We start from the raw sequence: 26659 nt of genomic DNA on the forward strand, positions 1-26659 counted from the left end.
ACCCACACCATAGGAATCCATGCACTTAAAGGACTCGATATAGTTGAGGTGGTCTTTCAAAATAGGTAAAATCTGTCTTGAAAACGCACTTTTATTTTCTATAAGAATTCTTAATATTATAAGATTCTTATTTTCTATCCAAAGTTATGTATTTTAAACAATTTAAATCAAGATAAACCTATTTTTAATGTTCTTATCAATTCTTATTTCTTATGCCTACACTACATATAGCCTTTAATATATTAATTTCAAGTATCAAATTCATGATTAGGTATTTTCAATGCAAGCAGTTGGCACATTAAAGTATCGATTTTGGGTTTTCACTCCTTTTGATTATCAGGTATATCTTCTTTCATTACATATATTTTTTTTTTAAAAAAAGGCATGTTGATCTTCAATTGTAAAAGTTTAGTAACATATCTTGAATTTTTTTTTATTTTCTGTTTGTTTTTTTATGAACACAGAGGATTAGTAATATATCTTGAATTAGTAATAAATTTCTCTTATATTTCACATATTATATCTCACATAATATTTTTGCCTTTAATTTTGATAAATCATTATCAGATTGGTGAAACCGACAACCAATACCAACCTAAAACATCTTCTTCGCATATCTCAATTAGTATAATAGATTATTCTAATCAACACATTTCAATACACTTCATATGAATCATTCATCAGAAGGTTCAACAAAAATCACAGAGGAAGGGAATTCTCATAAAAAGATTTGCATGAGAAGGTAGATTTAATATACTATTTTACTTTCTTAAATTATAATATTTACGTATTGTTATACATAACTTTGAATGCGATAAATCATTTATCTTTTTATACTTAGTTATTCTGCTTTGCTATCATGCAGTGATAATGAAAAATCAATAAATGCTGATTTGCACAAACAAATCGAGGAGAATGTTCAAACAGAATAAAAACAAAAACGAGTTTTTGAAGAGTAGAATATTATTTGATACTATTTACTGCACTTTTTATTTATTTTCAAATTTTTTATTGTTATGGTATTGTCAAATGTTATTTTTTTCATTTTTAAATTATTATTTATTGAATTAGATGTTCAAATTTATATTATAAGAATACTTTATACTACAATGCGCATATAGTAATATATTTAAAAAAGATTATAATAAAATATATATTAAGTTTGTATTTCATATCGACAATTTTTATAAAATTAATTAAATAGTTTATTATTTTCGAAAATTTCCGTTAAACGAACGGGAACAAAACTAGTTGTGTATAAGGAAGTAGCAGGTTATTAAAATATGTCCTAATCTAGAAGGAATAGAAGGCTAAAACGGCAGTGTAGTAGGATTAATGACTGATCAGCGGGTCAAATTAAATATTTTATTTTCTGGCAATTATAAGAGAATATAAAGAAATTGTGTATAAGGGAGTAACAAGTATAAGAATTTGATTAGACTAAATGGATGTTCTGACATAGATAAAGTTTGAATCCCCCGATCTATAACCTAAAAAGAAATTTAATCCGTTTTTTGTGACCATTGAGCCAAAATTTAGTGGTTGGTCAAATTAGAGATCCAACGTGCTTGAATGAATTGTGTTTTCATGTCAGAGGATTGATGATCACTTTGGTGATGGATTGTGTTCGATGAATCAGATACTGTATAAAGTATAGGGAAAATGGCCAATTTAGTCCCCAAATTTTTTTTTACTGTCAATTTGATCCCTACTTAATTTTTTGGGCCAATTTAATCCCTATACTTACTTATTGGTTCCAATTGAGGAATACCGCGGCGGCGCCACCTTGTAATTTCAATCAAGTTTTTAATTAAGCACTTAAGTAGGGGTATTTCGGGTATTTCTAATGGTAACTCCGAGGCCCCATTAACTCCCCCTCTTCCCTTGACCAGCTTCACCTCCTCAACCTCTACAACAACCGTCTTAACAGCACCATCAGCCCTCTCACCCGCTGCCTCAACCTCAAGCTCCTCTATCTCTCCAGCAACGACATCTCCGGCGAAATCCCATCAACAGAAAGAAAAAACCCAAAAAGAAAAATATTAATATTCGGTAATTTCCCTCGTGCTTTTGCCGCGACCCATCTGCTGCTGCCTTTTGCCTTTGCCGGTGGGATGGGCCTGCAACTTTTAACCTAAAGTGAGAGGACATGTAAAAACGGAAAATGTTGAAAATAATCGGAAGATGAATGCTCGTTTCTTGCAAAGATCACTTCCCAGTTGGAAACAACAATTAGGTGCTCACATTTTATCACGACCAAACTCCTATAAAAATAACATCGTAGCACTTTACTAATTTACTTACACTATTTCAGTGTACCGAAGTCTCCATGCTGGAAACCCAAGATGGCATCTTGTGGATCCATAAATTAGTAGCAGATCAGGATCAGCTCCTCCAGAACCTGTTAAGACAATACTAACAAGAATAATATAAACTTGCACAGACAATGCTAGAAAAATATCTGCTAAATGTTCGGAAAATCTGGGAAGCCAAAAAGAGGCAAGACAGGATACCAATGGCTCCTAAAGCTTCAGCCATTTGAGGCTCTGTAAAATCTGACTTTTCCTTAGTACCATTTGCATAGTGCTTTACAAAGAGATAATTAGCTGCTTTGGCAACTGCTTCTTTTCCATCCTCAAATGAAACAAACTCCAAAGTCAGATTTCTGCGGGTAACAAGCCGACCATTAACAGCAGCCTCCTGCAAGAAATCACAATCCAAGTCTATTATGCACCATCTTTCTTTCAAGTTTATCAAAATTCAACTAGAGCTTTGCATCAAACCTATGACATTGGCTATATCAACACTTTTTCCCCCACTAAAGCCATACTTGGAAAGGCGTTACTTAGCTATTCCATTTAAATAATCATATCCTGTTGCTTCCTTTCATGTTTCCTAACACCTTTATTATCCTTCAGTCCACCATTACAAGTTAATATTTCACTCTTCAATCCAAATAATTGGACTGGCTACAGAGACCATGTATCTTGAAAAAATATTACCACTCAGGCAATAAGCAGGAGAAAGGGCTTTGACACATCTCTTGGGCTCAACAACTCGGCAAATCAAAACTTCATTGGATAAATACAGAGAGCATGCTGCCCAAAATTTTAGGACTACACGATTCCTTCAATTGAGTTGATCTTAGTACAAATGAGGGGTTTTGAGGGTTGTTTGTAACCCTAGGACCAACTGTTATCTTTTTGCTCAAAAGTCATAGTTTATTCTTTTGTACTAGTACTTAACCTGGAAAGGCGTACATGTAGTCGAGTTTCACTTGTGCATTCCGTTTACTCGATTTTGGATGTGAAATCTTCAATTGTTTTACTTTGATGATTTTAGGGTTTATTGGCGATTAAAGCCAGTTTGAAGTGAAAACTTTTGAAGTATCTGTACTTGAACCGGTGAGTGTACCATTCCTCTCATTTGCTAGTTAACTTGGTTTCTGTCCCTGCAATCTGCGATTTAAATGATTGCACTATCTGTTTATTCTGTTTGAGACGAGGGTGTACTTTATCACACTCATTCTCTTGTCTGTCCATATGCCTATTTACTGTGTATAATCTGTTAATTGTATCTGAGTCTGTTCGGACGTCGTTTGGAGGCTGGTATCCAACGACCTTTCTGTGACCTCTGAACTCAACACCTGTGGCTAGTTACTCAAGTCGAGCCGGCAAGAGTCTGGTCGATTAGATAACGAACCACGGTAGTCTGTTTTGGGAATCTTTGGGTATTGAAACTCTTGATTCCGGTATACTCAAGTATTACCTTTACTGTTCTTGAATGGAGTTCGGGCCCGGTAGGGGTATGTTTGGTGGACGAAATTTGGTGTAAAGTGGGGTCTACGAATATGTTGGTTCTATTTACGTTGACGGAGAGTCAACGGGTTCGGATCAAGTACTGCAAATGGAAATCTGGCTCCTGAGAGCCACTTGTATCTTTTCCCTTTGAATCATTGTGTCTAAATGCTTTTCTTGATATTTGGTATGTGTATTTGATTGATTAAACTTGAAAGGCCATGATTTTACCTCTACATGTTTGGTACCTCATTGAGCGTAAGTTCATACCCTTTCTGTTGCCTTTGTTTTCCTTACAGGGGACAAACTTGGAAAATCACGGTTTTGAAAGAAAAGGATCAAGCTAGTATATATGTCATGTTGTTAAACTCTTTAAAAACGAAGTCCTAATTGTATTTTGTGTAGTATGAGTACCTTGGATCGCACTTTATGTTAATTTGTTCGAGACTTCAATGTAAATATATGTATAAGTGTTTAACCTTGTCGATTAAATGTATTCCGTTGAAACTGTGATTTTATGGTTTGGTAGGCATGTTCTCACCTTAGTAGTTTCCGATTGTTCAATTTTTTTGGGTCCTATCGCGCGTACTATGCTTGGTTTGTGTGAATAGAGTCCGTAGTCTTGACGAGAGTTGAGTAGGCGATCCGCCGAACCCTTTGGTTCGCCTTAGGGTGAGGTGGGATTGTCACAAAACTAATCGATATGAGTCATTTTACACATAACCGAACTAGATCTTGGGCTTGTGCGGTGGCAAAGATTAAGAATTCGGATGATGAGTACTGAGATAATGCATAGCCTGACATTTTCCTGACAAATGATTGCTTGCCCTAATAAAACACTCTCTCTGTATTCCAGGATATCCTGGAAATCAAAACCATCATTCCAGTGAAACTTCTTACGGATGTAGGCTAATGAACAAGCATTCTCAAGCGAATAGTAGGGTGACTTTTAGTTATATCACCAACTTAACTTCTTAGGCAGAGAAACTTGGCCAATCTACAATATGTTCTAATAACTCAAGAATACTTGGGCAGGACATGTGATGCATAAGAATGAAAGTTTAACCTTGACACGAATGAAAAAGCAAAGAAGATGAGCTCCAAATCTGAAGCGATAAAACAATTTCAACAGAACTAATAAAGATCAAACCACAGATTGCCCATCCAACCAATGCACGTGATTAAGCACACTAGAGATGAACATATTAATATTGAAGGTACCCACCCAAACGTCATTATGCAACACTTGACTAAAGCTCAAATGGTGTTAAAAGAAATAAGTCTCAGCATGTGAAACTCACATTTAAAAAAAAAAAAAAAAATCCTAGATGTTACTGCACAAAAATCAGCTAACAATCTGAATGACTTCATTTTGGAGAATACATATGCCAGCCATGTGTGACAATGAGAGCATCCGAGGTACAAGACAACTGATATTCACCTAAATTTTCTCAACAATTACTCAGCAATTCAACATGATCACATTGTATGACAAGTAAATTCGTTTACACAAATATAAACAACTCAACAACAAAAAGCCCATGCTTACCTATTGAGCTGCATCTTCAGAAAATCTTGCATCAAATGGAGCTGATGAATGGGAATGTGAAGAACCACCAGCAGTTCCACCATGCTGCAGTTCAATAACTAGCCATCTAACAGCTTTACTCATCTGCTCCAGGCGAACTGCACTTATGGGTGGAAGACCACTTGTGGCAGCCTGCCCTGGCTTCCTTGCAACCGAGCCAGTGGCCTCATCTACGAGACACTCAGAACCTATTCTTTGTTTCACAGACTCCACAAACTCCTCTGCTTGATCACAAGCTACTCTAAACAATTCCCATCGCTGTTTAAAATTTTCCAATGCTGCATCAGTGGCCGCCGTTTTTTGACCCTCAGAACTTTCCTTAGCTTCAAGTACATTGGCAGCTGCAGCAACAAATTCTTCATAGGCATTGTTCAGGGAGTCCACATGATTGTCCATCAAACACCTACAAGGTGCCGTGTTTAACATCACTTCAATCACATCGTATCATTGTCACAACATAAAGGGGGAAATAGTCCACTGCATTATTTCCTAAAATTACAAAACATGAAGTTCGTAATGCATATGTAGAAGATTTCTGGTTAAACAACATGTTTGAAATTACAAGATGCAATTAACAGATCAGCAAAAATGACTCGGATAATTTATTATAAAAGACTATCCCCTCCCTTTCGCCTTCACCACACCATCAGATAACCATCAGCTGATATATGAAACCCTCACCAAGCCATACAATTGTGGGATTTCTCTCATCTTGCCTTTTTTTTTCCCCTCTGTAATCTCCCCTTTTCAGGCCGTTCAACTATTAAACAAGCACTCACCAGACGACACCACTATTCATACAGAACACAACCCACAACAAGCCGCAACCTCATTATAAAACTTATATATATGAAAGACAACGATATCCAAAAAGATGAATCAAGGCCTCCAGACCTTCATATCTGTCCAATGGAAATTAACAAACAACATGTAAATCTCACTCCAACAGGCAAAGACCAAGTCAATATGCCCGGACCTGGCTAATAAACAAACCCCACAAAAAGTGCCTTTCGTTGTACTGAAAATTGGAGATTATCCAGTGCTCAAGAAGGCTAGGTCCTAGTGAATTTAGTATCAGCAGTAGCTTATAACTGCTTATCCCCCAAGCACATATATATATATATATATATATATATATATATAGTCAGACATAAGCATAATTATTGCAGAGGCAATAAAATCAGGGAAATCTTTTCCCTGCTTCTTTTTCAAAGAAAAACTTCTCTTTTCTTCTGTTATTTTTCCACATATATAGCTGATTTTTTCTCTTTTCGCTATGTTCTTGTAGTAATCTAAGGCCAAAAACTTAAAAGAAAAAGGAAAAGTCAACAGAATCGGAAACAAACAGCAGATGCTAAAATAGAGAGGCTATTATCAATCAAATCAACAAGCAAAGCTTCAATGCTTAGCCCCCCCCAAAAAAAAAAAGAGTAACAAAAAGAGAGAGAGAGAGAAGAAGAAAAGGAAAAAAATTACAACAGAGATCTGTGAACTCACAAAAAGAAGCCGAACCCAGAATTCGTTTTCTATTGTTCTTTCTACGTTCTGCCCAACTACAAATAGCTCCAGTTATTGCAAGGAAAATACGAAAGGGGGAACTCATTCCATCGCTCCTAAAAATAAAAATTTGCTAACCAAAAAAAAAAAATTTTTTTTTAAAGAAGGTAAAAAATAATAATACCCGCATCGCACATTCACGTTACCGGGCTAGTATGGGTCCGAAACCTATGCCGCTAGGCTTGGACCCAATCCTTTGAGACCCATCATTTGTTTAGTGGATTTAAAATGCCGAGAGCTCAAGGGAGGAATGATGTGGAGGCCCGTATGTATTTTCTAAGTTGACAGCCCAAATAATTGTTATCAATTTGCCCCTCTTCTCAATGCAGCAAATTCAATGAACTTGACGGCCGGTAGTAAAGTCGGATGAAGCACAAGCATATTATGTTGTCAAAATTTTGGTGCATTATCAAATGATATGAACATCTATATAAATTCTCACATTAACCAAGAAAATGCGGCTGTCCCCTGCATTTCCTATTGAAATCGACCTTTGTGGAATTTTAGGTGTACTCTATCATGTAGGGATTCCAAGAGTTTTTATGATCATGGATTTTTCCGGTATTTTAGTAGCCATATTCATTTGTCTATTTTTAAAAAAATTTTAATCGTTGATAGGAGATCAAAAAGAACGAAGAATGAATTGAATATTCTTTTGACGTTTGTCCTATTTTTTTTATTTTTAAAGGCTGAATGAAAGCTGAAGCGGGAATACTCCCGTGGCAATTATGAACTCATGATGTTTTGGTTACAATAATCCACCAACTAATATGGTTAAATTCTTAAGAGTACTTCGTAATTCATTAGACACTCGCTAATACGCTTATGTCGTACTTAATTTACCATCTAATCCACCAATTAATATACACTTATGACATTATTTTTTTAAAAAAATATTAACACTTAAACTCTATCTTATGGACACTTGTTAGACAGGCCTTTTTATTAATAAGTTCTGTATGGGAGCATCTTCTTGATTTGGTCGTCCAATTACCAAAGGTAGCTTGAATTTAAATGGATGAAATTAATTGTGAAACATGACTATGGTTGTTTTAGGACCCGGACTCATACATTTCCTTTATTATTACCCTGTCAAATGAAATTGTTCGATCATATGTAATTAAGTCCAGATAATCACAAGAAGTTGATGTTGATCGTTTCCATTTCTTTTTTTTTTTTTTTTATCTTTTCCTTGCATAATCCTCAATTCAACTCATCAATAATGAGTGGCGCAGGACCATGCCCGCGTCCAACAGCGGGTAATTGTTATTGAACACTTGTTTGTTCAAACATCGTCCCAGCCATTTTCTGCGAGATTTGTAGTGCATGACAACGTGAAGTGTGAACACAAAATTCCTGCAAATTTTCGACAATATCACTTGCCAGTAATTAGGGATGTAATCGAGCCAAGTCGAGCCAATATCACTTGCCAATATCACTATAATTAGGGACGTAATCGAGCCAAGTCGAGCTCGAGTATCACTATACTCGAGCTCGACTCGACTCATACACACAGAAGCTCGAGCTCGACTCGAGCTCGATCGAGCCCGAAAATCGATACTCGAAGATCGACTCGAAGAATTTCATTTAGGCTCGAGACTCGACTCGACTCGATAAGGCTGGGTCTTTGATGGATTTCCGCCGAACTCACGGGCTCCTATCAGCGCAACGCTGATAGGAGCTGCTCCCCACGAGCACAGATACAAGAGATTTGTCTCTTTATTTCAAGTTCTCGTTTAGGCATTTCTTCAAACAGTAGAAGGGCATACGAAAATTCTAAAGATCCCATCAAATTCCAACGAAAGAAAGACCCAAAACTTGTAATCAAAATACGATTTCGGTCCAACAAAGGCCAAAGAGTATACTCAGCCATGAAAATTGTAAATAACTCCAGATTAAAAAAATTCAAGAAGAAACTAGCAAAAGATGGTTCCAGAAAATATCAAATTGAAATTCAAGTTGGAAAGCAAAGAATAGCTCACGGGGCGTTTTAAATGAAGAATTGGATAACCGTGGCGGTATGGGCAAACTCCGACGACCCAGCAGTGGCGGCTGCTCCTCCTCTGTTTCCCGTCGGTTCTTTTTTTTATTATTATTATTTTTTGGCCGAGAGTAATAGGATAATGGCAGATGGATTGAAATCTCTGGGTCTCTGAGAGATTTCGTCCCCTTATCAATTCAGGATAACAAGTTTCCTAGTCGATCTTGGCCCATTTTAATGCCAGAGACACAGAGCCAAAAACAGAGGAGCACTTACCTAAGTGAGCCAGAGATGAGCAGTGATGAACCAGCGATGAACTAGTGAGATCTTGGTTCGACACTCGGCAGCAATGAACCAGCACGGCAGGACACAGCCAACAGGAGACGTAGAGCGCGGCGGACTGGCGGAGGCCGGAGAGGCAGAGAGCAGCTTCGATTTGGGACTTGGGACTTGGGACTTGTTAAGGCGATGGCGATGGCGATGGCGATGGCGATGGAGTCTCACAGATGCGGCGAGCAACGGCGTCGGCGACGAACGGAGTGAGGGTGTAGATCTAAATCAGTCAGAGTCAGTGGCTGCTGGCTGGTAAAGTGAATTTTTTTGCTAGGCTTTCTTCGAACGGAGAAGAAAGTCGCACAGAGAAGGAAGAAAGTCTTTTCTTCCTTTTTTTTTGTAGACATTTTTTCTTTTTAGTGTTTTTTACAATTATGTTATTACTTTTTTGCCATTATATGATTTTATTATAAAGAAGGGTATATTGTAAATTCTATAAAACTTATACCCATAATGGTCATTTTATAATTATAATAAATATATATTATTTAAATTATAAATATTTAACACGGCTAGCCACGAGCCCGAAAAATGCGACTCGAAACTCGACTCGATGTGGAGTCGAGCTACTCGAAACTCGACTCGAACTCGGGTTGACCGAGTTCGAGTCGAGTTGTTGACGCTCGGCTCACTAACATCCCTACTTGTCACTCTTGAAATTTGAAAGCTACCACGTACGTGTGTTTCGTTCACTTTAAACTTTTTATAACATTTGCAACATGCTTCAAAATATAACATTAAAAAGTTTCGTTCACTTTAAACTTTTTATAACATTTGCAACATGCTTCAAAATATAACATTAAAAAAGCATATCTCGAGAGAGAGAGTATAATCTCAACTCAATCTTGTTCTTTTGTTGTCTTATTTTTTAGTACAAGGCATGAAGATTTAAATATGATGGGGCAAAATATGGTTTGAAAAAACAAAGACTTCATGTTTGAAACTATGTTTTCAAAACCGGACCGGATATCGACTCGGTCAATCTCAGGGGTCAGAGGTCAATGGGTTCAATCGAATTCGATAGAGGTTGAACCGGATGATGTCATGAATAAAATTTATTTAAAATTTAAAATATTATATGTAAAATATCTAATAACATGTTTATATTAATAAAGTATCCCAGTTTGAAACAATCAAGGTTATCTCAAAACAAAAATTTTTGTACTTTCCTTTTCTTTTCTTTATTGTCCGCCTTTTTTTTTTGTTTTTAAGCAAATTGTTTTTAAGCAATTTTTTCATTTCTATTTGTAGTAAGTTGTTTCTCCGGTTGAGTCAAATTTAAAATCTCATTGGTTTAGCAGAAAAGGCATATCTTTTCCTCACAAGGAATATTGGAGCTAATTCCCTTTTTTATTGCAGCCTTTGCAATTTTTTTTTTTTAACAAAATGCAGGCTACCGGGCTGACTTGCCAATTTTAAACAAACAATGAATTGATTTAAATCAACAGGAAAGTTTAAACTAAGATGCAAGACCCAGAAAGAAAAAGAAAAAAAAATGGAAGTTCACAAAACAACTGGCTAATATAAGTGCAGAAGCACAGATCATACCAACGAGGCCAGAACGCCTGTCACTGCAGTTAACTTCAAGCATTTGCTCCTTGTTTTTCTGAACCAGGTATATGAGAAGTTAATTAGACAGCGACCAAATGCTTCCTTCCTGATAGCCTATTGTTGCGGGAGGTACTCGAGGGATAACAGCTCACTTGCTGGGAAGAGGAGAAATAGTTATTCTGGCTGTGAGACAAGTGTTTATGCCAACAATGGAAGTTTGATCGAAATTACAAAGTGAAGTACCCAAAATACCCCTACTGAAGTGTTCAATTAGAAGCTTGATCGAAATTACAAGGTGGCGCCGCCACGGTGTTCCTCAATTGGAAACAATAAGTAAGTATAGGGATTAAATTGGCCAAAAAAATTAAGTAGGTATCAAATTGACAATAAAAAAAATTTGGGAACTAAATTGGCCATTTTCCCTAAAGCATAGTTCAGTACTAATATATCTCATTAATGATTTCTCTCACTTCGATGGAGATCAATTGAATTGACTAAGGAAGTGTTCTAGTCAAAGTTTACATTAAATCACGACTAAGAGGTACAAAGACCCCCCAAATTTAGCTAGTGAGTTTCTTAGTTTAGCTAGTAACAACATTAATTTAAAATAGCACTTTAGCACTTTTTGTGAGTTAATATATGTGAGACAATAAGGTGATCATAAAAATTTAAAAAAATGATTAAAAAAAGGTGTTTATGATACAGATAAATATATCTTTTTTTTTTAAAAAAAAAAAAAAAACAAAGAATCATCAATCCCGAGTCACTCTTCCAGACATTAGCTGAATCTCCATCATAATAATATCTAGTACTACTAAAGAACGACAGCTCTATATTGTTTGTTGAAATGTTGATGATAACAGGGATGCACAACAAGAATATTCCACTATGCAGCTTCTATAATTGCAATTTTCTTCCTAATCATCAAACAATAAGGATAAGACAATACCAAAAGAAACAGGATGTCAAGATTTGTTATGCTTACCAAAGTAGGTGCTGCTGTATGAAATCCTAATACATATTACCGCTGTTACAATCGGTTCTCATACACAGTTAGCAAGGGGAAAGCCTAACACTATCTACACGTAATGGGGACCTAAAAGGAGGCACCCCAAAAAAACTTAAAAAAAAAAAAAAGGAAACATTCAATATGTTTCTCCTCAGTATATTTAGCTATTCCGTGGTAACTTTCTTCATTATTACACGCCTTGATTCAGTTGCAATTGGTACGTTTGACTTTCCAGTGACTGCAACAATGCTCACTGTTCAGCAGTCAAAGCAGAGCTGTCACCATTTCATGAAGTGATTATATCAACAGCAGCAGTCACTCCATCAGAGTCATTGGCTTCACCATTGCTCTGCAATCAGGGGAAAAAATTAAGCATACCAGTTGAACGAACCTTCTCAAGGAAAATACCACTCTTTTCTAGATGATGAGAAAAAGGAAATGTGTAATCAAATTAAAGGAGATTGACTAGCTTTTAACGGCATGGGTAGGAGGCCACCAACCTGCTCACTAGCCTTCACGATCACATCATGGATTCCAGCGGCAGGAACTTTAGAGAGGTCCCTTAGAATGCCCTGCATAACACAAGCTATGCTGTGAGATTCCTCAAAGCAGTATTCCTGATTACTTACTGCAGGTTTTTGAAAAATAATGTGGTACAGGGGAAATGTATATGGATCACAATAATGCAAGGATACTCCAAGCTCATAATGAGGTCTTCTAAGAATATGATCCGAGTAGTTTGCTCATGAAGCAAGTTTTGATAAATAGTTGCATTTTGACAAATACCAAAAATTGCTAGCGGTTTGAACTCCAGAAGAGCTTCTGACTTGTTTGCCGCGGAGGGAATATGAAAAAGCATATTGCAAAAGTTTGAAAAATATCAATCTCAAAGCCGATAAGGAGAGAAATGAAAGTAGAACCAAAGAACAGAAAAAAAAAAAAAAATCAATGGCAGGAAACTTTCATAAGATGCAAGGCCTATTGAGAAAAAAGAGTAACTAAGAGAAATTGATCTACAGAACCAAATCTACACGCTAATATACCCCAGGTTAGCTTTTACATGCGATAAAAGTATAAAATATTGCCTCCAACCATATATCTCGATACACAAGATGACTTGCATCCAAAAGCTCACAATGAGGTGCCGTTCTCTAAAGATTACCCACCAATTACTTCAAGTTGAAAGTTTATGAGATTAATGCCACATGCTCCTAGCCATGGGATAGCTGTACCTCTCGTTATTGCTCAGAAATCTACACTAAGCCCCATTATTACCAAGTTCTTTCTTAACAGATTCACATGGTTAGACTAAGATGGCAAGGACAAGCATGATATCCTAGCACCAGTGTCATGTGATAGAATCAACATCACAATAAGACAACCTATGAAACACATAAATGATGACAAGTTCCTTGTGGCTAAACCCAAAAAGGAATGAAACAGAGCAGCTAGTGGCTCTTAAAAACACAAAGTATCACTATTTACAAAATGAAGAAAGATAAGAGAGCAAGTAGTGCTTCCCACAAGCAAAAAACCAAACTTTAACAAGTGATGATTCAAGAGTTTGCAGACCTTGTTGGCCCACTTGAGTCCACATGCATTGCATAGTGTCCTTGGGCCGGCTGGTCCACGGCGCATCATAGGAGTGGATTTGGAGCTAATCCCACAATGTCTACATCTGTTGAGTCAAGGAACTGAATGTTAGATTTCAACTTAAAAGAGTTCAAAGACAAAAGTGATAGCTCAGTAATATTCCAAAACAACAAAGTGATAATTTGTAATCAGGCTAAGAATTATATGTGAAACCAAAAAAAAGCAGATAAAAGATTCATAGAGTGCATATAATACAGAGACACACACACACACAAACACATTTAGAAGAAAGAGAGAAAGAGATGCAATACTCACGATGTTTCCTGCTCTTCTTGTCCTGACATTGGGTTGTAATCTGAAGAAGATGATCCAACTTCCTCTGAAACTGACTTTGAAGATGTAAACTGACCCTTCTTTCTCTGCATCCTGACATAGAAAGCGAGTTCAAGAGGTAGTGCAACAATGACCCTCATTCTTACCAGCAGGCACGATATGATGCCAAGAATTGCTTTTAAGGAAAAACTCTACTAAAAATATTTGCTTCCGCACTTCATCAAACACCTATTTATCAAATAAATCACCTGCCTGATATTTAGTCAGTTGGAACTCACCATGCAGAAATACACAGTAGGACCTCTATTCTAGTAAAGAATCAGGACAAGGTTTTGCCAACTCTTTCTAAACCCTAATTATCTCTCTGTATTTCCCAATATATGACGTAGCATTTCATTAACTAAAGCAACATCAAAGAGAATAGAACTCTTTTCCTTCAATGGTGGGAAAAGTAGAAGAACAATGAGAGCGACTTTACGAACCTCAAGCACATTGTTGCTCCTGCTAAAGATTACACATTTCCTCATAACATAACTGGCATTCTGGAGATATCTCAATACATTACACGCATGCACATAATACTGATCACTATTTCCTGAGCATGTATATTTCAAATTTGATAAACTGAATCTTTTTGGTCATCATAATTTATATCTATCCAGTCCTATGACGGCAGATACTTAGATTAGGAAGCATGATAGTTCACAGACACTTTACATGATCATATTCATTTTCCCAATTCTATAAGGTAAAGATTAAAATCACGTATCATCCATCAGTTCTCCATTTTATATTTCAAGTTGCCTTTGAGAAATATATTCAAAAAGATATGTACAATACCTTAGTGCAACTTCCTTCCGCACAGTATAACGAATCTTCTTATCAAAACATCGCTCTTTTCTTTTTTCTCTAAACCGATTCAAGGAAGCAGCTCTTTGGGGTTGACTTGATCTCCCTGGTAAGTCACTTAAATTCTACATAAGATGAAGAGAGACAGTAAGAACTTACATAAACTAAAGCCATACCTGGAGGGGAAAAAATAAAAGGGAAGGGCATTTCACAAACTACATATCCACTACCCTAGGATTCTGGGAAGCCATGCCAACAGCAGGAATGCCAGTGGGTACTTCATATCCCCCCAACAGTAATAACACTGCTTGAACCTGAAAGTGAATCAAGAAGAAAAGTTAAATCCCATGTCATCATCCTTTTTCCATAATACGTACCCTAAAACTAGTTCACATACTCACTACCTTATGAAATACTATAAAGCATCAAAAATCGAACAGACAAATGCACCATGGAAACTTCGCGTCTAGCACGAGAAAACCCACACCAAATTAGAGAATTTACATAACCGATTAAAAAGAAGTCAGCGTCAAGACACTGAAAGAACTGCATGCCTTCACACTAGCAAGAACTTGCCTCTACCCAATCAAGAACGCATGACCCAATCAATCCAGTAAGTACACATGAAAACCGTTAAAAAAAAAAACCACCATTCTAAGTCACAAATCCACTAAGGTTCAAGCCCACTCACAAGCAAGACAAGCACTTTTAAGCCACAAAAAAATAAAATTTTTGCTGAACAGAAATATTACCAGGTCGAAAAAAAAGAATCCCTCTCCCTTTTCTGCTACATTCCCAAACTTCGGAAAAAAGAAAGAGAGAGACCAGCTTTCTTGATTAATATCTATCCACCAGAACTTAATTTTTTCCATCCTAAGGTCAATAATCCACTAAAATCAAGCCCATTTTTCCGCAAGAAAAGCACTTTTTCAGCCCTCAGACAAAATCGCAGAAACATTACTAGGTAGAAGAAGAACCCTTTTTCTCTTTTTCTAGGGAAAGCTAGCGTGTTGCATAATTCAAAGAAATCTATCCATCAATATTGAGAATTTTCATCTTCCTTCAAAAACCCATCAAATGCAATAAGTAAACGAAGGAAACGAGTACCTTTTCAGGAGAAACAGAGTCGAAAACATAGACCTCTCCCTGAAACGACAGCGTAAGCTGGTCGGACCCCGCTCCAGCAGCTAGAGCGGGAGCAATTTCGGAGCCGGGCACATACAAACCATGGGGGCCGACGCCCTCAACGCCATTGAGGGCGGAATCCATGTTGGTAACACCCCCGCCGTTGTGAAGCGCGTGGGAATGGGAAGGAGCGTCATAGCGGATCTGAGAGTGAGGGTCATGGGAGTGAGGATGAGGGTTGTCTATGGACTCTTCTCCGCCACCACCTCCAGCAGAAACGTCGTCGTCGTCTTCTTCATCTTCCAGGTGGTTGTGGGGGTGGTGGGGCCCGGGCTGTCTTTGCTGCTGCTGCTGATGATGATGATGATGATGAGGGTGGTGTTGGCGTTGCACGTTGTTCATGATCTCTGCTGCGTTTCCGTACAAAGAAAGCACACCCGATTTATCTCTCCGCCTTCTGTATTTTCTCAATTAGTACTACTTACTAATAATAATCCTAAACCTCAGATGGATAATAAATAGCCACATGGTGTTATTTGGACCAATTTTTTAAAAAATATTGCAACATTTTTTTTATAATATGTGATGTATATAAAATTAAAAAAAGTGATAAAAATAATTAAAAAGATCAAAAAATAGTTGGAAAAAATATGTATAGAATAAGATCAAAATAATTTTTGACATATAAAACATATATAAACAAAAGTAAAATGAAATGATCATTTCTCTCTCAAATAAAAAATATAAACTAAAATAAAAGGGCTAACTTGATTTCATTTATTAAAGCGTCTATTTATGCCAAAATGTGCACCTTAAAAAGTTTTTTTCCCACTACTTTTATGATCTATGATGAATTAATATGAAAAGTTGTTCTTTTTGAGTAAATGATAGAGGAACATAGAAGAAAAGATCATAAAATTTTGATAATACTAAACCTTACCCACAAAAGGTCCTTGTGATTCAAAATTATGGTACTATTATAGGTACACATTTTGTTGTAAAAAATATAATACGTCTTCGTTTGAATTAATTATTTTTGAAAATATTTTACTATATTAATATATATGAAAAATTTTTATTATAAATATTTGATATATTACATGGATGTAATGTTTTTTTGAATTATTTTTGTTTGTGTATTATTGTAACATTATATTTGATTTTTTTAAAAAAAAATAGGTCAATTCACTTTTTATTAAAAAAATCAACTTTTAAAATCCCAGTGTCACACAAACCTTGGACAAAAAATACTCGTAATAATTTCTTTTAATAGGATAGAATTATCAAATATTACATTGCCCGGGGACCATCTCTCTTCCCTATTTATCTCTCCTCATCCCTTGTTAGAGGAAAATCCAAATTCAGGGAGGAAAAATATCTAAGAAGAATATACATAAGCTTCCCAAATTCTGAAGTATACGTGTGATTACAATCCAACCGAAGACAAAATGAATGTTGAAGAGGAGGTTGAAAGACTCAAAGAGGAAATCAAAAGGCTGGGCAAACCCCAAGATGATGGGTCATACAAGGTAATCTCATCTTCCTCTCCCTACCTGACCATCAATACTGTTCTTCTGTGCAATGCAAACTATAGAAGCAATCCAGATCAAGTACTCGAAAATTTTCCCGATCGCATGTTAGAGCAGATTATTTTGATCTTTTATCAACTGGGCTGTGGTGTAAATCTGAAAATTTTCTTGCTACAATCTGACCTTGAGTGATCTCTGTTTCTGGCTGAGGAAAATTTGAGCTGATGATGCAAATTGCTTTTGCATTGAGCAGTATAGCATCAGATGTTAACTGACCTTGCTGGTCATTGGCTCTAGGACTGAAATTTAGCATGGTGGACTTTCTTTATTCTGGCATTCTGTTAATACCTTTTCATTGCAAATAATGTTCTCTCATTTCTGAATTTTTAGCTTCATCACCTTTGCCGTGAAATAGACATCCTTTTGTAGTGTTAAGGGTATCTTAATAAATCTAGAACAGGCAAAAAAAGGCTTCTTTTGTTAATTAATTGTTCAAAGCCTCATGCTCTACATATCAATTTGGTCCAGTCACACCTATTGATGCTGCAGCCTAAAGTTCGGAAATTAATATCACCTGGTATTTGCGTGCGAATTTGGTTTTATCAAGCACATGAAGGTACAGAACAACAGCAGAATGAATTGTTTTCCATAGATTAGAACAGAATTTGGGCTCTCTACTAGTGCTGAAAGGACTTGTGTATGTAACTATTGTAGTTGCCAGAGGGTAATGCAAGAATGTTTTACCTTTTGGTCTTCATATATTTCATTTAGATACTTTACATACGGATATAGCGGTTATGCTTAGATGTAAACTTATAAATCTACATATTTCGTTGATGCTCAGCGTGTAGGACAAGTGTTGGGACACTTTCTGGTAATAACTACAACAACATAATCATGAGCTTTCTGAAAACTAGTGGTGGCTGGAAAAGCTGAGAAAGCCCTCATTCAGGAATCTAATGGCAGATTATGGTAACTTATATGATTGTAAAGAATCTAGCATGAAAATTTCATGGTAAAATTTGTTATCTGGGATGTTAGCAGTTCATGGAAAGTTTTGTAGCTGTGAAATAGTTAGGTTCTGAACTGAAGCATTTGAAGAATATGAATATCAAAACAATGAATCCTCCAGGACTTGCATGTCACCTTGTTCTTCTCAAGAACTGCCCTCCCACCAGGCCGAGACTGCTTCAAGCAGGAACTACATTTTCAGCAAGATGAAGGTCAGAAAAGGGAGGGAGGAAAAGGAGACAGAGTTATCAAGGAATGGAAGTTCTTCTTCAAGCTATCTTTTTCTTTCCTTTTCTCTTCTTTGCTTCATCTTGCCAAAACCATTCAGCTGTTGCCTGGTGTGGTTTTGTGATCTCTAGCTCTACTTCCCCCTTGGTTTTTCTTTTTCTTGACAATTTACTTCAACTCAAAGGTGCCATTTGACACACTCTCACCGTCCTTATCGTCAAAGTTACAGGAGTAAAGTTTGTACTTATTAGATTATCTTGTATGCCCAATCTTAAGTTTATAAGTCGTTTGAATGCTTGAGAAAATTTTAATATTTACCTTTGGCTTTGTAGCATGTTATTATGAATACGCTACTGCTTCCAAATATTTAAAGAGTTGCAATCATTTTCACCCATCTTAATGTGATTTATGTGGATAAGAAGTTGGACTTGCATGGTTTTGTGGGGTCAAAATCTTCTGACAACTGATCTTTTTTTACCTTTTAGATGAGTTCTTTTATCTGGATATTCTCAATATATGTTGTTATTTTATCTTGAAGGTCACATTTGGCGTGCTGTTCAATGACGATAGATGTGCAAACATCTTTGAAGCCCTTGTTGGAACACTGAGGGCGGCTAAGAAACGCAAGGTTTTGACATATGATGGTGAGTTACTGCTGCAAGGGGTTCATGACAACGTGGAAATACTTCTCAAACCAACGCCAACAGCAACATCGGCTGAAGCTGTCACGAAGAGCTGATTACATAACAAGGCTGGTGTTTTGGTTTATGTGCAAGGTATTACTTAAGTGTCCCATGTTTCTGTACATCACTTCAATGTCAGTCGTTAATGTTGTTTGGCCAAGGAGCTAGTGACACAAGTGTGCCAATAATATGCATTTCAATTTTAGTGCAGCTAATGGTTTTCCAATTCAATTCATGATGCAAGGGCGTATGGCTGAAGTGCATTTTGACTCGCATAAATAAATACTTCAACCTGCCATGCGTTGAAACGGTCTCAGCACTCTCCTTAACATGACGCTGATGATTAAAATTGGAACAAGGTTGTTGCAACATAAAACTTAAAATGGGATAGCCAAGAGGACCGCGTAAGGTTTACATTTAGTTTCGTATTTTGGCAAAATTTGGCAGGTACCAGTTTCCTATCATGAGTGGATGAGACACGATGGAAGATCCTATTCTCGAATGTATGCATGTCCTCAGAATTGACCAGCTCGTAAGGACAGCCTAGCTTTCTTGTTGCGGGGGAAAAAGACTTCAGGGAACATGGCAATGTACCTGAAAACAGATAGCACGACCATATGTTTTGCATAAGCAGTTGGCTGTTAAAGCTTTCTACTAACACATGTTACTCCAATTTCAATTAAAAACAGGGGTTTTCACCCTTCAGTTTAATCACAAAATATCAAGCTTATTAGTACATGACCATTCTAGTTGGCTTGCAAAATACATGGCCAACAAAATTGAACTATGATGCCCCAAACTAATTTCTTGGAATTAATAGGGCGTTTCCTTTCCTTTTCAAGAATAAAGGGCATCAAAGAAATTGGAGGAATGTACAAAGCTGGAGCTTAAAACGGAAGCTCTGATGTTATATGCCCCAAAAAAACAAAAAGGCAATCTGTTAGCAGAAAGATTCATCTCGTCCTGATGACCCTGTGAGTATGAACGCATGGAGGAGGCTTTGCGCTGCTTGTGTTTCATCAGGAGATCCAGATATGACAACCATCCTGTCAGATGTTCCAGGGCGTGGCTCATGCACTACAACTTTGGCGCCAGAAATCTAAACGAAAAGGCACCAGAAGAATGAGAGTATCAATTCGATGACCAACAAATCTCTGTTCATTCGAGTAATAAAACTAGAGATAAACAAGAATTTTTCTTTGTTGCATGATATGGGTATGAAAGCTTGTGTACTGCTAAGAAACACACCAAATCTGTAGCTTCTGCTTATAAATTATTCCATAAATTTTGTATCCTCTAGAAGCCAAATCAACTAAACTGAGGCTCACATCACATAGTATCAATCTTCATACAGCAATAACACCTTTCAAGGATAACGTTCTCCGTCAAGACACAACATATCATCAGTGCACACAGGATTCTACTTAGTCTCCCACATTCATGTTTCCCAACTCACTATAAAATATATATATATATATATATATATATAAAGCGGCCACTAGTAGTGAGTAGTACATGAATTGCCTTTCTTAGAGCTGGTAAGACTAAAAACTACCTTTCAAAGTATTTGCTCATTCAGCTATCAGGTAAGATCTAAGATCAAACACCAATAGGTCCACAGACTTAAAATGACCTATAGGATGGATATTTGAGGTAAAACTTCAGATGAGGTACATTATACTAATTCTTCGCCAGGAAACCCACGTTAGACATACTGACACAGGAATTATGTAACAAACACCAGAAAGTACAAAAGATCAGGAATATGGAGTTGAGATGCATAGCCCCTAACTTCAGAGCTTTCATTAGTCTTTAAGCACGTAGAAAGTACTACCCACCTGTCTTAGACGAACCAAATTGCTACCATTATCTCCATAAACTGAGCCAATAACATTTTCAGGAACTACAATCTCCACAGTGGTATTTGTCACAATGGCAGATCTGTCACCGCTGCAAATGCGCAAAAAGAATAAATAGCTGATAAGTGCCAACAAAATGCATTTAGCAACAATTTAGACATTTTCACATGCTGCATTTCTGGCCCGGTTGAATACTTCCTCTAGATAGTTCATCATGTTCATTAGCTTCACATATCTAATTCGCGTGCCATCCGGTAAGTTCATTTAGAAAGAGCAGCCCATCTGATATTATCACATAACCAGTATACTCTCAAATATACATTTTGGTATCAATCGCAGAAAAGCATTTAAGAAAGTAAAGCAGGTGTTATAAGGTTACTCAAAAGATTACACTAAGAGCACCTTAATATTATTCACACAATTAAGTTACAAGAAGGAATACAATATCAATGTTAGCATAAACAGCAGAAAGAACATCAGATGCTAAGATGCGTAGGTCGAAGACCGGAGGGAAGACATTCAATTAGCAGGCTACAAGATACTTGAAATGTTTATAGAGGGCAACTAATGTCTCAAAATACCACCACACAATAAGTCCTGTAGAAACATTACAAGTGACATGAAATAATCAAGGCAAAAAGCAAGTTTACTTTAGAATTTGTATTTGTTAATACATCAAATTTCCAAATTTACAAGGGAAGTTAAAGAACTTGAGGAAACAATTCAATTCACTAGAATTTAATAATTCTAAGCTCCTTCCTCTAAGCAAAGGTTTCTTTGCACTGAATCCAGCTTTCTTCATCATCATTTCTCTCCCTAGCTTAATCTCTGTGTATATATTATTATTACTATTATTTTGGTAGGCAGCATCCAATCTCATAAAATGTTTTATAACAAGCATATAAAAAATTGAGTTTTCTCCAGGCAAGCTAGTACAAACCTGCCAAGTTCAACACCACCTTTAGTTGAAGTCAATCCTCTGCCATCAAGTTGACTCCTTTGATCGACTCCTGGCACTGTCTGCAATTGAGCACCCCAAATGGTGGGAAGTTGATGTAATAAACAATACAAAAAGAATATGATTACACCTTAACCTTCAACATAAAGAAAGGACACAAATAGTAATAGCAACATAATAGAAGCAGCAGAAGACTAAAGCTAGCGATGCTAACAAGAAAAAGTTACTACTTTCTTTCACCTGCGATGTCCATAGCCCTGGTGACGGGGGACGATTTACGCTTTGTGAAAGAGCAAGATTCTCCATACTTCTCGTCAAGTGCTGACTCTGAGAGATACCAACAGAAGGAAGAAATCCAGGCAAAGGCTGATCCCTTGCTCTCCCCAAGGGACCTGTTTCAGTAACACAAGAGGAACTGCTCCTATTTCCGGCACTATTCAGCATTCTAGTTGCAAAGAGATTATATCGCAGCCTACCAGTGACATGATACAATGCATCTTGTACATTCACAAGCTCACCAGTAATCTGTCAAAAGAGTGAAAATCCATCGTGTCAAAGCAGAGTGGTAAAATTCCAAAACAATTCAACAAGAAATATAAACTTTGACCAACTTACAATGAAAATAAATAGAACATTTCCGCTTTCAAGAAAGATACATCAAAAACTTTTCACAGTGTTCAAGAGAATAAAAGACAAAGCACCAAAAGGGATGCATAAGAAAAGATCAACTATATATAACAGATGAAATCACTTATCCATAAAACAAATACAATAAGATTTTGAAGCAGATCTTAAAAATTACAGGAACCTCATATTTGACATTCCATTCACTTCCAGTCCCAGAGACATGAACTGCTGCCTATCCTACACTTTTTGTGATCTAATTTCAAACCTGACATCATGCTCTGCAAGGGTAACCAAACTAACTTTATTGACATCAACTTTTCCACCAAGATTGTCAGATCTATCACAGGCACAACCACCTATTGATACATAAATGTCTTCTACTGTCCCGCGGGAAAAAGAAAGTTGACAGAAAAAGGCAAAAAAACACATGTTGCAGCACACAATATGTCTTAATTGATATGGTCAGGACAATTCTTCTGAGATGTAAATGATAATTTTAGCTGATACTTCTACTTTTTGTAAGCTAATAAATAAAACTCCCTGCATAAGTTAACTGAAATGGTTAGAATAAATGATTTGAAATATTCTTTATTAGATGATAAGTTTCAAATATGCATACCTGTACAACTTCATCACTTTCCAAAGCGCATCTTGGTACATGCTCACCCGCAAAAATTCTAATGGCTGCACCAGTCGCCTTTCTCATCTCTGAAACTATTGCTCCTCCTTTACCCAACAAACAACCAACTTGACTTGATGGTACTACAAGTCTTGCACAAACAGGTGGGCCCTTCAAGCCAGAATCCAGCCCCTTGTCAGAGTCAGCCTCTACACACTGGCTAAAAACTAGTACTACAGCATTTTGTGCAGGTGACTGTCGTGAATCTGGATTCTAAACAGAAGGGACCAAAACGATATAAAGTGTTAATCCACAATCAGTCACTATAATCCATTCAGACTAAAACACAGCTAAAATCTAATCAAACCTCCATTGCAGCAATCGTTATCAATCGTTCATCACATTCAGCAATAGTAGGCCCAACACTAATAGAAGCACTTGTCTCTGCTTGAAGAGCCCTTACAATTGAACCTCCTTTACCAATCATGCCCCCTACTCTATCATTTAAGCAGAGAATTTTAAAGACAACTTCTTGCTGAGGTGGTTTTAATTCCATAACTGGAACCCTGTCAGCCTCTACTGACAATGGATAGTCCCCTGAGGAATAACCGGAGGAGCTTGATTCTGTAGATTGTGGAACTAAAACTCTATGAATAGGTAGGTCCATACGTAAATCAGGTAAGCTCTCTTGATGTATGGCTTCAAATGGCCTGCTTGCCATCATCCTTGCTTTCTCAACAGCTAGTAGACAGTCTTGCAGTCGACGAGTTACAGCAACAAGCGCTCTCTTAACAGCCACGATATCACCTTCAATCTGTCCACAGACTTACCCATGTTAGATGCTTTTATGGGGATAAAAAACTTTGTAGACTAGACCAGCGAAAAGCTAATTTTAGCAAGCTTATCAGTCATAAACAATTATTTTCAACAGAAAATCCAAGAATACCAAGAAGCCATCTTTTTGAATAAGCTAGTTATCATAAAGAAAATCGAGATTCAATCTTTGACATTAATTCAATCAGAGCTCAATCATTCTCAATTAATATTACTTCTATACACTCCACATGGACTGACTTTATACCTGAATTACTTTCAATACATATCAAACTCACACAAACTCAGTAAAACGAAAAACTCAACCACTATATGGTAGTCCTACGATATCATGCATTTACTTAACCACGGAAAGTGCAGTGTCAACACATCATGGCACAGCAAAGAATTCCAACACATAAAAAGCAATCCAGAACTGTAAGCACTCCAATACTACTCCATTAACTGACCCTGTATCTAATACAGACTTCAATGCATATCGAAGTTGTAAGGTAGGAGATTTTCTACAGCCAGGATTCAATTACCTCAACCATTTCATCTGTCAGTAACTTTTCCGAAGTCAAAACTTTGATTTTACAACCAGTATCCTTCCTAATCTTCTCAACCACTTTCCCGCCCTTCCCTATCACTGCCCCAACTTGACTCGTCTCCGCCAGCAGCCTACACGACACCAGTCCCCCACTCGCTGCGAACCCATTACCGCAGCTCTCCGCCGCCACCTCTATCACCCTCCCAAACACCCTGACCACCGCCTCCTGCGCTGCTGAAACAAAGACTTCGTCATCACCATCATCACAATCACAACCACCACTAGCACTGTCTCCTTCCCTGTTGGCATTGAAACTAATTCTCCTAACAAGTGATGTCCTGCCTATAATAACAATGACTCGGTGGTCATCCGAGTTGGGGAGCGAGTCTTCGACTCGGATCTTAGCGGAGGTTTCTTGCTGAAGTTGCCGGATGATTGAGCCGGCCTTGCCGATGATTCCGCCCACCCGAGACGCGTGGCAGAGGAGTCGGAAGCAAACGTGTCCTGGTGGGACCGTGAGCGGGGGTAACTGGGGCTTGTTTAAGCGTTTGGGAGATGGCCCACCACCGTTGACGGCGAGAAAACCAGTCGCAGTGCCGGTGGCGGAGTGGTGGTTGTAATTGGCTTCTTGCATTCTACTAAGTACTGCTACTAGAAAGTACTGCTCGTCAGTGAGATTGAGTTTTGAGAAGGAGAGGGCTTTATAGATTTTTGTTGCTACTGAGTACCATTAATTTCTTCGCATCACGACTCAAGTAAGTTGGTAGATTTTCTTTCCCCTGTAGAATATGCTCATTTTTTAGGCAAATAGAAGATTCCATAAATTCATTTGATAAAAAGAAAATAGAAGCTAAAGAAGGTTCCATACATCATATACTACTACTATTTGGTCCAGTGTTGTTGATGTAATTTGACATCCATAAGGGGAAATCATTAGAGATTTAAGGTGTGTCATGCGATGGCTTACTCATGTTTTCTTTTCCGTTTTGCAGGGGGATTGGATTGAAATATCAACCATCATATGAATGTATATACTAATAATTATTAATTTATTTTTATATTTATAAGCTTTTCTTATTTAATTATAAAATTTCAAAATATTAACACCAAAATGACATCTCAACAAGCACTCACTGAACACTCCTGATAAACAAACTCATATATATATATATATATATATATATAGGGTTAATTACATTTACCTCCCCTGAGATTTGACCATATTACCAATCAATCCCTGTAATTTGTCCAAATAACGGTATCACCCTTTGAATGATCAAACATTTAACAAAAACCCCTTTAATGCCGAAAATGCCCTTATTGAGGCCATGTTGCATTAAAAAAAGAACATATTTTTATTTTATTAACCCTGAAACAATCCAAAAAAATAGAAAAAAGTTTTTACTTATTATTTTATAAAAATCATATATTTGCTTCCATAAATAGTTTTGAATCAATAATTATTTTAAATCTTAAAAATGAATATTAAAAATTAGATAAATTGAAAGAAAAATAAAAAAAGAAGAAATTATTTTAATTCCTGAAGTATGGTTCAAATTGAGGAAAACATGCCTTGTGCTCTCCGCAACATGCCTTGAACCACAAATTCGAACCATACTTGAGGATTTAAAATAATTGCTTCTTTTTTATTTTTCTTTCAATTTATCTAATTTTTAATATTCATTTTTGAGATTTAAAATAATTATTGATTCAAAACTATTTATGGAAGCAAAGATATGATTTTTATAAAATAATAAGCAAAAACTTTTTGATGATTTTATTGGATTATTTGAAGGTTAATAAATAAAAATATGTTCTTTTTTTAATGCAATATGGCCTCAAAAAGGGCATTTTCGGCATTAAGGGGGTTTTTGTTAAATGTTTGATCATTCAAAGGGTAAGACCGTTATTTGGACAAATTATAGGGATTGATTGATAATATGATCAAACCTCAGGGGAGGTAAATGTAATTAACCCATATATATATATGCCAAAAGGAGACAAAAGGATTTAATGCTAAATAAAGAAAAGAATCTTAAAACTAATTCTATAACAACAAGAGAGTA

General features: G+C 36.7%; 5 protein-coding genes across 15 annotated transcripts; 1 reads left to right on the forward strand and 4 right to left on the reverse strand.

Moving 5' to 3' along the window:
• Positions 1-1760: 1760 nt before the first annotated feature.
• LOC140035544 (uncharacterized) lies at positions 1761-2982 on the reverse strand. Its single transcript, XM_072076806.1, has 4 exons — positions 2974-2982; positions 2514-2700; positions 2305-2401; positions 1761-2120 (listed from the first exon to the last, which is right to left on the reverse strand). Exons 1-4 carry the CDS (start codon positions 2980-2982, stop codon positions 1973-1975), a joined length of 441 nt encoding a protein of 146 aa, XP_071932907.1. The 3' UTR covers positions 1761-1972.
• On the reverse strand, positions 2561-9588 carry LOC113726582 (mediator of RNA polymerase II transcription subunit 32). Of its 10 annotated transcripts, XM_072074970.1 has the most exons (4): positions 9200-9587; positions 6883-9094; positions 5347-5874; positions 2561-2700 (listed from the first exon to the last, which is right to left on the reverse strand). In XM_072074970.1, the coding sequence occupies exon 3, from the start codon at positions 5809-5811 to the stop codon at positions 5347-5349; it is 465 nt and encodes a 154-aa protein (XP_071931071.1). In that variant the 5' UTR covers positions 5812-5874; positions 6883-9094; positions 9200-9587; the 3' UTR covers positions 2561-2700. The 10 variants fall into 10 exon arrangements, with proteins under 10 accessions (XP_071931071.1, XP_071931074.1, XP_071931073.1 ...); XM_072074973.1 differs by having other exon boundaries at positions 5347-5788; positions 8925-9588; XM_072074972.1 differs by lacking the exon at positions 6883-9094.
• Positions 9589-11753: 2165 nt separating this feature from the next.
• On the reverse strand, positions 11754-16210 carry LOC140035164 (GATA transcription factor 28-like). Its single transcript, XM_072074975.1, has 7 exons — positions 15699-16210; positions 14822-14905; positions 14583-14716; positions 13725-13835; positions 13389-13494; positions 12317-12388; positions 11754-12165 (listed from the first exon to the last, which is right to left on the reverse strand). Exons 1-7 carry the CDS (start codon positions 16116-16118, stop codon positions 12103-12105), a joined length of 990 nt encoding a protein of 329 aa, XP_071931076.1. The 5' UTR covers positions 16119-16210; the 3' UTR covers positions 11754-12102.
• Positions 16211-17000: 790 nt separating this feature from the next.
• Positions 17001-19377, forward strand: LOC140035166 (costars family protein-like). The gene is made up of 2 exons (XM_072074978.1): positions 17001-17245; positions 19023-19377. The coding sequence occupies exons 1-2, from the start codon at positions 17165-17167 to the stop codon at positions 19221-19223; spliced, it is 282 nt and encodes a 93-aa protein (XP_071931079.1). The 5' UTR covers positions 17001-17164; the 3' UTR covers positions 19224-19377.
• A 438-nt stretch (positions 19378-19815) lies between these two features.
• Positions 19816-25533, reverse strand: LOC140035165 (KH domain-containing protein HEN4-like). 2 transcript variants are annotated; one of them, XM_072074976.1, is made up of 7 exons: positions 24589-25517; positions 23598-24044; positions 23231-23503; positions 22225-22509; positions 21967-22046; positions 21006-21117; positions 19816-20266 (listed from the first exon to the last, which is right to left on the reverse strand). In XM_072074976.1, the coding sequence occupies exons 1-7, from the start codon at positions 25225-25227 to the stop codon at positions 20108-20110; spliced, it is 1995 nt and encodes a 664-aa protein (XP_071931077.1). In that variant the 5' UTR covers positions 25228-25517; the 3' UTR covers positions 19816-20107. The 2 variants fall into 2 exon arrangements, with proteins under 2 accessions (XP_071931077.1, XP_071931078.1); XM_072074977.1 differs by lacking the exon at positions 19816-20266 and having other exon boundaries at positions 21061-21308; positions 24589-25533.
• Between the last annotated feature and the right edge of the window lie 1126 nt (positions 25534-26659).

This window comes from Coffea arabica, chromosome 2c, assembly GCF_036785885.1.
Source record: "Coffea arabica cultivar ET-39 chromosome 2c, Coffea Arabica ET-39 HiFi, whole genome shotgun sequence".
Lineage (NCBI taxonomy): Eukaryota > Viridiplantae > Streptophyta > Magnoliopsida > Gentianales > Rubiaceae > Coffea > Coffea arabica.

Bases quoted from the DNA above. Each gene is read 5' to 3' on its own strand.
- LOC140035166 (XM_072074978.1), top strand. From the start codon at position 17,165: ATGAATGTTGAAGAGGAGGTTGAAAGACTCAAAGAGGAAATCAAAAGG. The intron at 17,246-19,022 runs GTAATCTCATCT...TTTATCTTGAAG, and splicing joins AAGATGATGGGTCATACAAG to GTCACATTTGGCGTGCTGTT.
- LOC140035165 (XM_072074976.1), bottom strand. From the start codon at position 25,227: ATGCAAGAAGCCAATTACAACCACCACTCCGCCACCGGCACTGCGACT. The intron at 24,045-24,588 runs GTAATTGAATCC...GTCTGTGGACAG, and splicing joins TGACAGATGAAATGGTTGAG to ATTGAAGGTGATATCGTGGC. The intron at 23,504-23,597 runs GTTTGATTAGAT...CCTTCTGTTTAG, and splicing joins TAACGATTGCTGCAATGGAG to AATCCAGATTCACGACAGTC.
- LOC140035164 (XM_072074975.1), bottom strand. From the start codon at position 16,118: ATGAACAACGTGCAACGCCAACACCACCCTCATCATCATCATCATCAT. The intron at 14,906-15,698 runs GTACTCGTTTCC...ATTCACTTTCAG, and splicing joins ACTCTGTTTCTCCTGAAAAG to GTTCAAGCAGTGTTATTACT. The intron at 14,717-14,821 runs GTAGTGGATATG...CATCTTATGTAG, and splicing joins TGGCTTCCCAGAATCCTAGG to AATTTAAGTGACTTACCAGG.
- LOC113726582 (XM_072074972.1), bottom strand. From the start codon at position 5,811: ATGTTAAACACGGCACCTTGTAGGTGTTTGATGGACAATCATGTGGAC.
- LOC140035544 (XM_072076806.1), bottom strand. The intron at 2,402-2,513 runs GTATCCTGTCTT...TTGTCTTAACAG, and splicing joins TGAAGCTTTAGGAGCCATTG to GTTCTGGAGGAGCTGATCCT. The intron at 2,121-2,304 runs GTAAGTAAATTA...TAAAAGTTGCAG, and splicing joins CTTCGGTACACTGAAATAGT to GCCCATCCCACCGGCAAAGG.